This window comes from Anser cygnoides, chromosome 2, assembly GCF_040182565.1.
Source record: "Anser cygnoides isolate HZ-2024a breed goose chromosome 2, Taihu_goose_T2T_genome, whole genome shotgun sequence".
In the NCBI taxonomy this organism is placed as follows: Eukaryota; Metazoa; Chordata; class Aves; order Anseriformes; family Anatidae; genus Anser; species Anser cygnoides.
Window position 1 is genome coordinate 121,997,652 of NC_089874.1, and position 16,190 is coordinate 122,013,841.

General features: G+C 41.9%; 2 protein-coding genes across 3 annotated transcripts in view; one reads left to right on the forward strand and one right to left on the reverse strand.

Moving 5' to 3' along the window:
• ATP6V1H (ATPase H+ transporting V1 subunit H) overlaps positions 1-5,799 on the reverse strand; it is a 40,551-nt gene extending 34,752 nt beyond the window's left edge. Inside the window, exons 1-2 of one of the 2 annotated variants that reach the window (XM_066992994.1) lie at positions 5,646-5,799; positions 4,602-4,728 (exon numbers count right to left, since the gene is read on the reverse strand). In XM_066992994.1, the coding sequence (XP_066849095.1) occupies positions 4,602-4,705 (104 nt within the window). In that variant the 5' untranslated portion in view covers positions 4,706-4,728; positions 5,646-5,799. Of the gene's footprint in view, positions 1-4,601; positions 4,729-5,175; positions 5,199-5,645 lie in introns of those variants that run through there. The other variant, XM_013184940.3, reaches the window with a different exon arrangement.
• A 6,071-nt stretch (positions 5,800-11,870) lies between these two features.
• RGS20 (regulator of G protein signaling 20) overlaps positions 11,871-16,190 on the forward strand; it is a 39,322-nt gene continuing 35,002 nt past the window's right edge. The window contains exon 1 of the mRNA XM_066992997.1: positions 11,871-12,482. Coding sequence (XP_066849098.1) covers positions 12,360-12,482 — 123 coding nt within the window. The 5' untranslated portion in view covers positions 11,871-12,359. The remainder of the gene's footprint in view (positions 12,483-16,190) is intronic.

Sequence of the window (16,190 nt, forward strand, 5' to 3'; positions counted from 1 at the left end):
CTGATGAAAAAAGAGGACAATTCATTTGCTAACAATACTGCCCATAATGATGCATGACTAGCAGCCACTCATGTTTCAGTCAATGCTGGCCAAGTCAGGAACACCTGGATGACAGCGATAAAGAAGAGTTTATAAGAAAGAATACTGCCACTTCCGAAGCACTTCAAAGATGACTTAAGGTGAACCCTTAATTTTCAGCTTTAATGATAGAAAAAAAGCCTCAGCCCAAGAAGTGCAATGCTTGTTTACAGACAGGCTATTAGAAAACATTTGCTGACTTTCAAGGAAAAGTGGGATTTCCCAGCCCCTTTAAGCAAACAAGGTAACCAAAGCTTCCCTCCATCCCAATTCCTAACAACCATTCAATTTCATTGCTTTTATTTTCCAGGACACGTCTACACAGTCTTTTGTCTATCAATAACAGTAATCCTGACTGAGCTTCAGCTGTCTGGATATAATCTGGTTTGGATCAGGAGTTCTGTAACCCTGTTACTAATGCTCTGTGCTTGAAGCACAAAGTCCTGCCTTTGAGGGCACTCGCTGCAGGACTGTTAACTGCAGCCATGCCAGATTTTAAAAAGCATGGATGTGAGACCACCATTTTTTAAACCTCTTGGTCTCTAACAATGATTCAGAATCTTGTGATTTTTTTTTAATTATACATTTTCTCCAACTGCTGTTCCTCCTTTTCTTTGTCTGAATAACTTAATCAAAATCATTGTGGACTTTTTCCCCCCTTAAAAAAAAAACAACACTAAGTACCATCTGCTGCAAGTGTGAAGCTCATATTTAGGGCTACCTACCATGATGTCAAGACATGATTTCTTTTAATCAGCTATCTACAGTACTTTATATATACCTAAAGGGCATTTACCTGATCCAACTGCTTGACAGCTAACATTCAAGCTGAACATACTCTACAGTATTGAATGAAATAAAAAAAAAAAAACCACTGCAAGCTAGGAAGCTTATCTGAGACTAGATTTGCTTTTGAAGTATGAGATAATACTTAAACTGCTTTAGAAAGTTCCCACCCCTAGGAAACTAAAACAGGTATTTTAAAATCAGAATTCACAAACACTTGTGAGTTACTTGAAAACACGTAGGAAGCCAAATACAGAACAGCCGCCAGGCACCTCAGCTGATTACACAGGTACTATCAAATGTAGTAAGATGGAATTTCCAAAATGTGTTCACTTCTCCAAAAAAATCACTTACTACCTTTAAAAAGCAAAACTAAATTTCCTTCCTGTAGGATAAGGTACCCTACAAAGGCATTCTGACACCCTGAGACAAACACTGAAAGCGAGCACACAGTACAAAACAGTAGCATACCACTTTTTCCACTAAGAGAAAGCACCAACATTTCTAAATTACTAGGAGTTTCAAGATCCAAAGGCAGGAAAGTCTGCACAGAATTAATGGCCTCAACTACATTTAGTTTCCAAAAGGTAACTAGATCTACAGTTCACATTCTACAGTTTTAAGGTTTGCTAGTTTCTTCTCCCTCAGAAACTTCTGTTGTGTGTCGAATTCCAGCTATTTCCGTAAGCTTCAGTATCAAAAAAAAAAACAAATCCACAGCCTAATTTTGGAATGGTGAACACTGGAAAACACAGGTGACATGTCCAGCTGTCATACTTAAATATTTCACTTTTTTATGCCAATAATATACATAGAAAATATCAAAGTCAGCAGTTGTGTTAGTTTGACATTTAGTTTACAGTTACAACCTTCAGAGATGAAATAAACAATATGCCAGTTAATCTTTAGCTTGAGTTAACTCTACAGAAGTCAGGCTACTGCAGCCTGACCAACTGCTCATAAGCTATTTTATTTTTCCACTGAGGAAGAGAGAGAGCAAAAAGGAACTTCAGAAGTCCTTCCTCTGTGACCAGACTCCTACACTGCTGTGAATGGTGCAGACTTTAAACCATCTTTATACAACTGTCACAACTAGATTTAAAAAAAATCCTTAAATCAAGAATTTGTGATTTTTTTTTTTTTAACTCTAACTACAGAAATGCTATCTAATCTTTAAGGAAAAGAAATTATGTCATGCTTGAGTTGGTGTGTTAACATACGAAAACCAGACAAAATTCCTTCCTCTAATATAAACATGTCTGAAGACTTCAGTAAATCTCCATCTACGGTGAAGGCTTTACATGGAAGTTCACCTCACAAACTGCACAGACTGCCAGAACAGCAGCTAAGAAGAGAACAAAGAGAACTGTCCTTCAAAATCATCAGTACACCACCTTCCTTCTACTCTATACGACAGAAGGAACCACTCCAACCTGCCTCTAACAGGTCACCAGAAGCCAGAAGTTTCCAGTCAGTAATATAGCATGCTTCCTTCTAGAAATGCCAGCCAATACAGCTGCACTAGCTGACTTTCCTACAAATCCCTTAAAGCACTAGCTTCAAAGACATAATCATGACCAAATTTGGCTGTTGTAGAAAGGACACATTCAAAAACAGAAATAATCTTTTCTTCTTTAGAAACCACAAAAGTTCTGCTGATATTTTCCAGTAAGTAACGATAAGTAAGCTCGTCAGCCAAGGAAGTACAGCTCACAATGCTCTGCGATCCCTCTGGCACCACTCGAGTTCATCCTTGGAGCTACCTTAGTCAGACAGCCTGTTATCAGTAAATACAAAACACAAAGATTACGTTTATTTCGGAGCAATAACAAACAGGACACGCTGTCATTGACATGTAGAGGGCACCGAGAACCGAGCAGTCTCACAGTACGGTCACAAACATTAGTCAGATGCACTACAGTAGTCTCCAAAACCTGAGTAAGCCCAAGAGGGGAAATAACTGACACACATTCTCCTTTCATAGACTCCACAGCAGAACAAAGTAAAATCCTAGGACCTGGAAAAGAACCATCAAGTCTGCCTACTGGTCAGAAGTTATATAGGAAGCTGCTGACGAAAACAAAACTGCCCAATCCTTATCGATCACCACAGAGAAAGAACCCCAAGAACGAAGGTGGGTTATAAATAGTAGACCACAAGAAACACATTCAAGCAATTAATATTACATTATATATTCAAAATATAGCCCTCTGCCAAACAGAACCATCCCCTACACCAACAAAAGCAACAGCTCAACCTTACCAGCCCAGTAGCCTGAACCACTAGAGACTCAGAGAAGACTACTGCGTACTCAACAGATCAGCAGTGAACAGCTGTACTTCCACTAACCCGTTACGGCCAACTAGAACAGCACTGAAACGGTCACGCAGGCTTCCCCAGAACACGTTTCCTATCCGATGGATAACAAGGCATACAGTAGCAGCAAAAGCCACGTAGAGACATGTCAACAAGTGCTTGGTAGCTGCCACTCTCAAGTTACCACTCCAACCTTGCTCTTTTGCACAGCCACTGTAATGTCACACTAACTGAACCAGGAACCATCTGAAAAATAACCCAGAAAATGATGCTGCTTCAACAGATCAGTTCTTTAATCCAGTTTACCATGCAGGTATACAAAGAGGAAAAAAAAAGTTCCAACTGAAAAATGGAATAAGACTGAGCTCCACAGCACAGTGCTCTCTAGTAGGTTGTCATTCATGAGCTTCTACTGTGTAAGCATTTCTCAGCTTCCATGTGTACGGTTTTGCAATCCTTTTTTACTGTCTAGCAAATATTTACATATATATCACAGCCATCTGGAAAAACACTCACCGTTTGTGAAGTGGTGCAATGATAAACACAAAGCCCCATCAGCATGGTTTGTACCTCTGTAATCACCAAGATATCTACCACTTTACTTCAGCATTAGTTCCTCTGTAACTAATTTGCTAGCACAGGGGGACATTCAAGAGACAATAACAATTCACACTTTGCTGATATTCTTCATAGATCAGGGGGAGGAATGCAGGGATGCAGGCATTCCACATTTTACTTCAGATTACAGAGCAGAAAGAACTAGCGAATGTCTATTTATTTTCCTTGTTCCCTACCTCATACACAAATTTATTTTCCTCAGCTTGTCCCTGTATCCTCTTTAGACGATATTTCTCCCACCAGTTCCAGTGCTATTACTTCTACAGGAAATTCTGATCCTACCTGAAACAGCACAACTCTCCCCAGATTGTCTGCTTCTCCATTCACCTGTTTCAATTGCTGTCCAGGACAATTTGTCCTTTATTTGAGGTACAGTTTGTTTTCCCGGACCAGTTTTGCTAGCACAACTTGTGTTTACACAAAAGGTGCTTTACCAGTACAGAAACTATACCTACACATAAGACAACTCTTACTGTAAATTGGATTTACTTCAGTACCTGTCTGATAAAGCTAAAATCGAGAAAGGTTCTTCACTGGTAATGAGAAAAACAGACTCTTTAACCATGCATTTACACAGTTACATTTGTTATTATTGTCTTCAGTTCACATAAGTAGAGTTCCTTCTTGTAATAAGAAAAAAATCCCCAACCACTTGCATTTAATATAGACTTTTTCCAACCCTTCACATGACCTCAAGACAGATTGTTCCACATTGTAACAATATTCCTGTGCAACCCAAAACCCCAAGAAATCTAAAAATAAAAAAATAAAAAAAAAAAGATTTGTAGCAATATTTTACTTACTGGAGATAAGACTGCCAATTTACTTTGTTTGCCCGAACTTCAGCAGCTTTGGCAGCAATGATATTCGTTGGGACAGCAGCATCTACAGCACCTCGGATATCCATCTTCACTGATATTTAAAATGCACCTAGGAAAAAAAAGACAGATTTGAAACCGTTTGTTAAAGTATTAAAGAGCAGAACGTTTGTCAGTAACTAAAAAATAAAAGAAAATCTCTTTTCAGTAGTCCCATCCTCTAAAACGACTTTAGTACTTTCTGAGAAATCAAAGTTTTATAAAGCACCTAAAGTGTGATTTCCCTACAGCAGACAAGGGTATGGTATACTTGCACACTAAACTCTAAGCTTCCCATCTTATCAACTCTCAATTAATCAAACTAAATGATTTCAATAGACACTACCTTCCTACAATGCTCAAGGAGCCTTGCAAATAGCAGAAACTGTTTTCCTTCCAAATCAGGACTGACAACAAGGCTTAAAATCCTGCGCACGCATATACCTGCCTCCTAACCATACTTCGGGACCGATTTAGATATTTGTCTACTACTGTAAAGGATAAGTAAAAAAAAGCATACAAGCGCACGAACTGCAGATTCAGAAAGAAATAAATCCACCAGTTATGCGGATGAAGGGCCCTGCTACACAGACCGAGAGAGTGACCTTCACCACTTCTGCTTTCTCCTTCCGTTGTGATTTAATCCCCAGCTGACTCTGATGCCAAAACAAGGAGCTGACCGCAGGGCCGGCCGCAGCAGCAGCTTCTGACGCCCTGAACCGGCTGGAGCCTCCTGGCCCAGCCTGGTTCTGGCCCTCCCGGGCTCCCTTCGCTGCAGGGACCGGGAGCAAACCGGTACGCGCTGCCCCGCCCCCAACAGACACAGCTCCCTACCATAACTGAATGAAAACAGGATTTTAACCAAAACGCAAAAAATAAAGACAAAAAAAAAAAAAGGCACCGAAACCGAACTCCCCTTGAACCACCCCCCCCCCCACACACACACACACCGGCAGACACCCGCCCCGCGCCCCCCCCCAGCTCACTCACCCGTCGGGAGGGCGGCCGGGGGCCGAGGCCCGGGAAGGCCGCGGGAGGCCGGGCAGCCCCGTCCCGCTCCGCAGGCGCCCTCCGCCCGCAGCTCCGCCGCCGCTCGCCCGGCGCCGCCGTCACGTGACGCCGCTCACGTGAGCCGCGACGGCCGCCGCCGAGGCCCAAGCCGCGTCGGCTCGCGCGCGGCCCCGCCCCCTCCCGGCCGCGCGGGGAGGCGGGGCGCCCCGGGGAGGGGCGGAGGGAGGCGGGGCGGGGCCGAGGGGTCGCCTCTGTGGGGTGCCCGGGGCGGGGGGGGGGTATGCGGGGGTCAGGTTGTAGAGTCACAGAATCATTAAGGTTGGAGAAGACCTCCGAGATCATCTGGTCTAACCGTCCCCCTACCACCAATGTCACCCACTGTCCCCAAGCACCACGTCCAACCTTTCCTCGAACACCCCCAGGGACGGTGACGCCACCACCTCCCTGGGCAACCCGTCCCAGTGCCTGACTGCTCTTTCTGAGAAGAAATGTCTCCTCATTTCCAACCTGAACCTCCCCTGGAGCAACTTGAGGCCATTCCCTCTAGTCCCATCACTAGTTACCTGTGAGAAAAGGCCGACCCCCAGCTCCCCACGTCCCTTTCAGGTGATGTGCAATGCCCCCTTGGGCTTGCAGTGAAGCAGTAGGAGTCATCTTCTTGACCCAACATCCATCCCACACACTGAATATACAGTCACTGCAGCCTGCTTTTTTTTTTTTTTTAAATACCCATAGTTTTTCTCACTTTCTAACCCCGACACTGCAATAGGGCAAGCTTACTCTTTCCTCCAGCTAGAAAGTGGGCAGCTGGGCCTCGATCTCCACTTCTGGTAGAGAGGGCTGAGAGACAGAATTAGGCCTTACTTCAACCAGTTCCTGTTTTATGAGTATTTGTAATTTCTGCCTCATGGCATTCTGCATTTCCTGCTTCTGCTCTGCCTTTTTGTGCTGTGTTTAACTCTGCTCTTCTTTCTGGTTCTGGCATCAGGCACCCGGAATGAACATGCTCACCTTTTCCACAGTCATTTCAAATCACATTACCAGTGATGATAAATATGGCTCTACTCATTTTATAAACAAGCCAAAGCACAAAGGATTTACAAGACGATCTGAACAAGCCTTGAGGCTTTTAAAGTGGGACTTGCAGAGTGAAGGCATGAAAGACCTGTACAGTGATCCTACAGACTACCATTCAGCCCTCATCTAACCTGGAGGCACTTCAGGCTTTCCTTCCTTGAAAATTCCTCGGTCACCCAGAATGATATTTCTGTTCAAACCCCAGATCTCCCCCCACCTCCCGAGCACACTTCTGGCTTAACCTAATACAAGTAACAAAGCACTCTGGCTGAATCAAAGTACAAGTATACATAGGACTGTGATTCTCAGTTCTAGTCCCTACTACTAATATTGCTTCAGTACTTTGTCGTATATAGTGTTCATGTAAGAAAAATAAAATTATTTCAATTTGGTGCCCAATGTGATCTCTTATTTGGACTGTATATTAGGTCGTCATTGGTACTTTTCAGAACAGAGAATTTTTCTGCTAATTGCACCATCTACAAGAGTCTAGCACCGTCCACTCAGTCTGGCTAAAAGAAGATAATTTGCTATTTGCAGTCAAAGTTTTGATACTACAGCAACAGGGTCATTTTCCTATAGAAAGGAACTTTGAAAGGATGTGATTTGTATGTTGACTTTGTCATAAATGGCAGATTCTAGCTTTATTACTCATTTCACAAGCTGTTGAGAGGCTACAGTAAAAAATATTTTCCTATAGCTTTTCTCTAACCTTGGAGTGAGGTGTAATGGCTGGAAATATGCATCTACTGAATTATCAGAAAGAGAAATGCAAAGAGAGGAGAAGTAATTGTAATAGTAATTAATCACAGTAGTTTTGTAACAGGTGTTCCAGGGGACATTTCCAGAAATAATAAACAGCAAACAGGACATTTATACCATGCAAGTTGAACACACCCTATTAGAGAATGCAAACAACATATGGTTCTTCAATATACCTGTATAAAAGTTTACTTAAGTTACATATTTTTCTACACCATGTAAAGGAATAAAAGCAAAACATTAACAAAAAGCCACCACAGCTCTGTAAAAGACAGTCACATCCCACATCTCTGCTGGAGTTCTTTGTGAGTGTGGAGAAGGTTGGTGCAGTAGACTCCACCTAGCTGATACAGTCCACTTGGATTTCCAAGAGGTGTTCAATGAGATGCATATTCAGATGTTTTAAAAACAAACAACAACAACAACAAAACACTGTTGTGTTAAAAGGAAAGGTCTGTGCATTGATTAATAACTCTTGAATGATATGTATACAAATTATATGAATGATATGTATACAAATATGTTCAGCTCTGGGGCCCCTAGCACAAGGAGGACATGGACCTATTAGAACAAGACCAGAGGAGGGCCACGAGGATGATCACAGGGCTGGAGCACCTGTCCTGTAAAGACAGGCTGAAGGAGTTTGGGTTGTTCAGCCTGGAGAAGGGAAGGCTCCAGGGAGACCTTACGGCAAGCTTTCAGTACCTAAAGGGGGCTACAGGAAAGCTGGGGAGGGACTCTTTGTCAGGGAGTGCAGTGACAGGACAAGGAGTAATGGCTTTAAACTAAGAGAGGGGAGATTTAGATTAGATGTCAGGAAGAAAATCTTTGCACAGAGGGTGGTGAGGCACTGGCAGAGGTTGCCCAGAGAAGCTGTGGATGCCCCATCCCTGGAGGCGTTCAAGGCCAGGCTGGATGGGGCTTTGGGCAACCTGGTCTGGTGGGAGGGGTCCCTGCCCATGGCTGGGGGGTGGGAACTAGGGGGTCTTTAATGGCTCTTCCAACCCAAATCATTCTGTGGTTCTATACAGCAGAGGGTAGGAATAAATGAACAGTCCCATCGTATGTCATCAGTTTTGGAGAGTACCTGATAGTGCTCTATTCATGCTGCTTGATGCTCTGAACTGGAAATTGCTAAAGCTTGCAATTGAAAAAGTGCTATGGTCTTTTTTTTTTTTTTTTTTTTTTTTCCTCGTAAGTATCCAGCCTTTAGGACTCTAGTGCTGCAAAACAAATCTCCTTTAGCTAATTTTGGTCACATCAATGCTTGTCCACAGCTGTCCTGGCAGCACAGCTTCACCTGAAGTTGCTACATTTAGATGACTTCATTGATGTGTGAAACACAGAGAAAAATAAAATACATATCACTGTGCAGGAATAAAAGTCACTAATTGCTTGGATCACAAATAATAATAATAAAATGTTATATATTTTAATACTAGGAAAATGAATGCAGATGAGTCATCCTCAGAGGAAGACTACAGACAGCTGGATCATGAGAGTATTTTCCTGTTCCCCTTTGATTTCTTGTAATAAGAACTATGTATCATTGTTTCTCATATATTCTGCAAATTACGGAAGTGTTTTGCACACTTGCCATTTAACCTTTAGGCATTCACTACATCACTTGGCTGTCTCTTGCATGTCTGTACAACTGTTTAGCACATATAGAAGTGGCTTAGAAGGCTTATCCAACTGAAACATGAGTACAAGATAATGAAGAGTGAATACATTGCTTTAATCCACAAAATATTCTTGACAAATAAAAAACTAAAAAATGCCAAAAATTGTAAAGGAGGACATTTTCAAAGTGGTACCTATACACTAGAAACGCACAGAGAATAGCCTCACCTTTAAAGAGTTATCATTCCTAAAACAAGCACCTCATTTTACCTTAGGATGGTTCATCCAGGGCTTCAGAGCAGCTATTCCAAGTGCTCAAGCTTCCACTTTTCCAAGGCTTAAAACCCATCCTCCCAGGGTGAAGTGGAAAGGAACAGCACGTACATTGCTTGACAAGGGAGGGATGAGAGCTATAGGCGTGGGCTTCTTTCAGCGTGATAGGATAAATAGAACTAATTATTTTAAAACTTTAAATATCTAGGTAATATGCTTTATATTTTCATTTATTTTTTTATTTATAATTTTAAATGTGTTATAGGTATAAATTTCAGCTACAGATTAGTCAAAGTCACTTTGTACTTTCAAATGGACTTGACTTCTTCTACAATTCTGGTTTGTCCCTATTTACGTCCCATGGTTTTCCCTCTCAATCCATCTCTCCCAGCAGATTTTGTGTTTGCCTCATGTTAAGATGCCATTGTCAGAGGCATCAGGGAGGACCCTGGGGATAGGGGATGCTTTCTTTTCTCTCCTGTCTAAAAGAGGAGGGTTGTCACAGAAGAATCTTCCCTTTCACAGGCACAGAAGTGACCTTTCAGTGTGAGGTGCTTCACTGAACCTTTTTCCTCAGTAATTAAAGCAAGATCAGCCCACGTTTGTTTGTTTCTTTTACTGCTTCAGCTGTCTCTGTCTTCTCCTCTTATTTTATCTCACTTTAGTGTCTGTGTCATTATGGGAGATCAGTATTCTGTGAACACTTTTTAAACAAGAGTATACCCTGCTTCCTGAAACCAATGCAGAATGATCTGGCTTCTTGGATCATTTCTATTTTTAATTAATCAGATCCTGGCTAAGGGATCCAGTAAAGCTAATACACCACAATTTAGCAAATTTCTTACCAGGCAATCTTCTGTTTGATCCACTGCCTCTCTGAAATTAATTTTTGCATTCTCAGTTAGGATACCACACATATCTTATCCTCAGTAAGAACTACATTTTCTAAAGAAAAATAAACTACAATTTTGTTGTAATAAATACATCTTCAATCTTCCCTCTCCCCCTAGTAGAACAGAATAATGCTAAATTGTCCAAAAATTGAAAGTGAGGTACTGGACAGAAACAGGAACAGAAAGGCCAGAGCAAAACTAACTATTTACAGTCATGAGAAATAAATGCAGCTGTAGTTAAAATAGACGGCTACGTTGTTTTAGAGAGTAGGGAGATATGTCTTTCAGTCTCATGAACATGCAATTCTGTGTTGAAAGCTTGAGGATCTCAGACTCTTCAGCCCCTCTTTGCAGCCTACAGTATCTCTCCTCTTGTCACCATCAGTCTCCACTGCAATGTCATCTGCTTCATGCTGGTGGCACTTGTCTGGACAATGGTTGGCTCATGAATGCGTAGAAGGAGCACACTTCTCTGGGAATTTGCTGCAGCAGCAGGTGAAATGAAGCCCACCTCTGGGGTAAAATGATAATAACTTAAAAAAAAAAAAAAAAAAAAAAAAAGCAATAGATCTTCTAACTTCCTCCTCTCTCACATAAAAGGCTAGGTCAGAGCAGTAGCTTCTTGGGGGAGTAACTCTGCCAAAGTCGGGCTTATTACCAGGGCTTTTACAACAGCCTTCTTACTGTGCAATGATTTCTAGTGCAATTCAGCTTGTTAAGCCAAATGCTGGGCACAGTGTTTTCTCATTGTTCTGTGTTTTTCTCCTCAGCACTTATTGGATTTTTCTGAAAAAAGACAAAGGTGTGACAACGGCACTTCTCACAAGAGGCGCCATAAGGGCAGGTGGCATTATATCTACCATATATCTATAGTGCTGAATTGTCAAAACTTTTGACTCTTGCCAGAAAAAAATAAAAATGTTTCTTTAGACATTTTCCAACCTGAGCAGGATGTTGTAAGCTTTCAAAATAGATGGAATATCCCATTCTACACTTTCAAAATAGAAAGTCTTTGGGTTCATCATTTATAGTAAATTCTCATTTGGAATAGTTTCAGCTAATTCTAATAACAACACTAATATAAAATATAAAATTATTAACACTAGAAGTATTTTCAAATGATGAACAAACTAAAAGACTGATGATTTTCAGTGCACACTAACATGTATGATTTTGACTTTCTTCTCTCTCCAGAATAAGATTTTTTTTAAGGATCCTGAATGCTTTGCCACAGAAGAAACTCTATAACTTGCTTAACTCTCATTAAAGCAGATTTGTAAGCAGCACTGCAATTAATATTTGAATTAGAAGTTCACCATAGCTCAATATTCCTCTTACTTTTTCTATGTTTCTCCCATCTGTATTTCAAAAAGCACAAAAAAATAAATACTGAGTGAATGTTGACAAACAGGAGTCAGTCCTCTACAAGGCTAAGAGAAATAAACTATTAATAATCTACCTGGAGTCTTAGCCTTTATATTTAGTTTGTCTCTATCCACAGACGTGTCTGCTGCTAATGTGGTGTTTTCCTCCGGGCTGGAAGGATTACCACTAGACCATCTGTTCGGTCACTTAGAAAAAATGTGATTGACAAGTGCCACTGACCTAAGGCAGACGTCTCCATTTGGTGCTGTCCGCAGAGTATAACTATGTGGTGGGTTGCTACTTGCTTTCTTATAGAAAGCGTTTCATGATTGTTACTGCCCATTTCTCCGACACATATTCAACCACTGTACACCCTTCTTCCTCCTTTTCAAGTAACTAGAACCTACAAAGCAGTAAATCTAATCTTTAAGCTGGCATGATGCTCAGGGGATGAGGCACCACAGATAGCTGAGGGCAGATAATCCTGTTTGTCTCCAGAACGGTGGAGACCACAGGAGGAACTGGCAAGCTGCAAGAGGCCCTGACATTTGCCCATCGGCATAAGGACGAGCCACCTCTATGTTGTTGTCATTCAGCCCAATGTCTGGGATTTGGTTTTGTTTCATTGTTAAATAAAACCGGTGCTTTTCCAAGAAAGGTCACTGCAAGATTGGATTCAGGAAGAGCCTTTTATTTCCCGATGTGGAGGCAATTTTTGCTGTACTTCAGGACTCACAGCTACCGTGCAGACAACTGTCAAGAAAAGGACACCCTGCAAAGTGAAAATGAAGAGGATATTAAAACAGTACAGCAGCTTTTCAAGGTAAGGCCTTTCTCAAGGTTACATCCAGGGGAGGGCAACAAAGGTGGTAAAAGGGATGGGAGGCATGTCCTGTGAGGAGAGGCTGAGGACACTTTGGTTAATTTGGAGAGAAGGAGGCTGAGAGGAGACCTCACTGCTCCCTGAAGCTCCCTGAGGAGGGGAAGCAGAGGGAGATGCCGGCCTCTGCTCCCTGGGAAGCAATGGCAAGATGATTGGGAATGGCACAGAGCAGCGCCAGGGGAGGGTCAGACAAGGCATGAGGAAAAATGGCTTTATCGTGAGGGTGGTCAAACACTGGACAGGCTTCCTAGTGAGGTGGTTGATGCCCTGTGCCTGTCAGTGTTCAAGAGGCATTTGGCTAATGCCTTTAATGATACTCTTCAATTTTTGGTTAGGCCTGCAGCGGTCAGGCAGTTTGACTTGATGATCTTCGTAGGTCCCTTCCTGCTGAACTATTCTAACTCTAAGACAAAATCCAGGGTTACCACATGCCCAGAAGGAGGGGGGAAATTCTCTATCTGGAAAGAAGCCAAAATAAAGAGTTAATGTGATATATAACAGCCGTAGACCATTTGTTGCCAGGACCTCAGTATTCAGGTAGCTTTCCTCTATTCTTGAGCTTCATTCTCCACCCACTGTTCCTCTGTGTGTTGCAACCAGAAGGACAAAGGAGCTGGTGTTCCACATTCCCTTTAAGGGTCTGCTTTCAAACAACGAAGTAAACATCCATCTAGCTCATAAATATGATTCCTACTTTGTGGAGCTAAACTGTGGTAAAAGGGTGAGGGAAAACATGTTGCTTCATGGTGTTTAGATGCTGAAGAGATCTACATTTTTACTGATGCTACCTCAGATGATTTTTATTGGTAGTTAACAAAAGCAGATATCCCAAAGAAATCAAATACAGTCTAATACTAAAACCTATTAGGGTGTTACAGAAAATCTTCTCTAGTAAATCTGTAGAGCTGAAACATTTTCCTTAATTAAAACCAACTGTCATCTATCGTCTAGATTTTGTCAAAAGCCTGAAAGCTGTCTGAGGGCTGAACCAAAATAATTTGTGGTGAGCAGCATGCTCCTATGCAGCTCAGTGGAGCAAGAGATACAGGTGTAAGACGCTATCTCATTAAAACTTTGATGCAAAAATAGTACACCCTTGTGCATGCTAGGGAAGAAGATGTAATAGCAAACTTCAACGCTCTTGGAATAACAAAGTTGGGGGGAGGGTGTTCAGACTAACAGCACCAGAGTGGAGAGAAACTAAGGCAACTAATCAAAGAAGCAGATCCCTTTGGTGAAAGGCAAGAAGAGGGAAGAAGCCATTCCCTATTCCTTAACAGCCCTAGAGACATTCAAGTTAAAACAAGAAATGGCTTCTCCATCCCATCTCCTTCCCCGGTGCAAGTCTGTTTCCCGGAGGCCATTTCATTTGAATTAGACACAGGAATACACTCATCAGAAGTCCTAAATGACTTTCAGTGCTTTTGCTGAGAGGAAATATTCAGCCTGCTTTGCTACTCTTAGGAACCCATTCTTAATAATCAACAAAGTACCTCTCTTTCAAAATTTCATGTCATTCTGCCTAGTTATCTGTCCATTTAGCCTGGTGCCTTCTTGGCCTTCTTGAAAGCAATAGGAGTTCTGTCACAGGCACAATGGTTTCTGAGTTTAACCTTTCTTAGTCACAGCTTCTGGAACCCATACACTGAGTTCTCCTCAGCTCAGGTACCTGGTCGTACACCATGTCTCTTGCCTGAAACTGTGGTTTGTTAATGTGTCTCTGAGAACATGGCGGACAGGACTGAGTTAGGGACCTAATAGAGTATGACATATTATTTCACTTCTCTGTAAAGGAGTTTTTCTCCAGAGGGACCTAAATGACACTGCAAGGTTCAGGGTCTCTTACTGTCCACAGCTATTTAAACAGCACTGCCAGCTTCCCTTCTTCCACTGGCTATCTGTCCCATTTACTTTGATTTGTGCTTATATCTCTAAATGCTGCAACTCCACTGGTGTGGCTCTGATCTCTGGTAGCTTGGACACCCCAGGAGCTGCTCTGTAACCACTTCATGAGCTCAGCTGTGGTGAAATTCCTGTCATGTGGAAGCTCTTGAATAAGGCTGCATGCTGTGGGGGAACAAGTCTCCACAACTTCATAAATCATATCAGCAAATGATTCAATATGCAACTTGAGCAATGTTACTAGCAGATAACAACTGTCCAAAAGGGCTGTGTTAGAAATTACAAAACTTACCCATCTAGAAATGTGTACAGCCCTAAGGCTGAGGAAATATAACTGGCAAGCCTTGCTTCATCTTGGAAAGCAATAGTTTTCTTTTTTACTGATAGGGAGCCAAGGCACAGAGGGTTGACATGATTTCCCAGGTCTCAGGAAATAAGTTTGAAGTTTGTGTAGTTCAAGACCAGTTTGTCACTTAGAGTCCCAGAACAGACAAGATCATATTAGAACTTTTTTCTTGGTGACACTAAAGCCTTCAGAAAGTTCAGATTCTTTCTGGTACAGCGTTTCTATATGTGACACTGATCACTATGGACAAACTATATCATTAGAGCCATACCTTTGCTTGACTGACAGGGACTTTGATCAGACTGATTGCACAGTCTTCATTAATTCTGGTGTTCCCGTCAGCCTTAGAGGAGGTTTTGAATTTGCTGCTTCTGAATCTGAGCAGTGGCTGCTTCTGAGAGCAACTTGCATCGTAATTCAACCTGCCATATAGTAAAAATCATTGAAATATTAAATAAATTGAGCATAAAAAAAAAAAAACTATTTTAACAGAACACTTGAATTAGACTTTTTTATTCTTGAACACGCTTTCAAAGAGAAACTGAAGAGAAATGTTTTTGGAAAATGGTAGGCAGAGTTTAAAGGCCTTTTAAATTATCTTCATGACATTTAAATCAACTCGGTGAGCTGTTTATTTCTAAACTCCATTTGCATTGCTGAAAACACCTTTCCCTCTGACATGTTTACAGCTTGTTTTATAAAAGTGTTAAAAAGCAAAAGTGAATAAACTTTTTTACCAGTCTCAATACAACCATGCAGAGACTTATTTAACCCAAAGCTAACAGGGACACATTCTCATGTACTCACAGTGTACTTTCTGCCAGTTAACAACGCCCAAGAAACATTACACTGAGCAGGAAGATAGTGAGAGGGTGCAAATAGGTCACTTAATATTTTCCTAATGACAACATTTGTCTAAAGTCCTGTTACACGCAGCTCAGTGCCATCACTTTCTCAGAAGAGAATAAGACTGTTTGCAAAGATGCCACATTTTAGTTCATGCCCAGGTTACATCTGGGTAGGACCCATTTCACTCATGTAATGTAATTAGGGCTTTTTAAGCATACTGGCCACAGATTCAATTGGTTTTACATGAATAACACACCTACGGACAATATGTGACTGGGGGAGTGCAGATAGGATGACAGTGTCAGGTCTCTGAGGGCACTAATAAGCCTTAGTGGCCCTGAGCAGCCTCACCTCGGGCTTCCACCCACCTTCATAGGACCAGCAGTGCTATTTAAGCTCAACCCTGAGGGCTTATTTCTTGCTTGAGCTGTGTAGGAGGAGTGCTGGTCTCCAGCCAGGCTCCAGCCACATTCCGTGTGGTAATGGAGCCACCTGGTTGAGACCATAAGCTCTGGGCTGACTTCCTGGATTGCCCTTGGCTATCCCTGGTC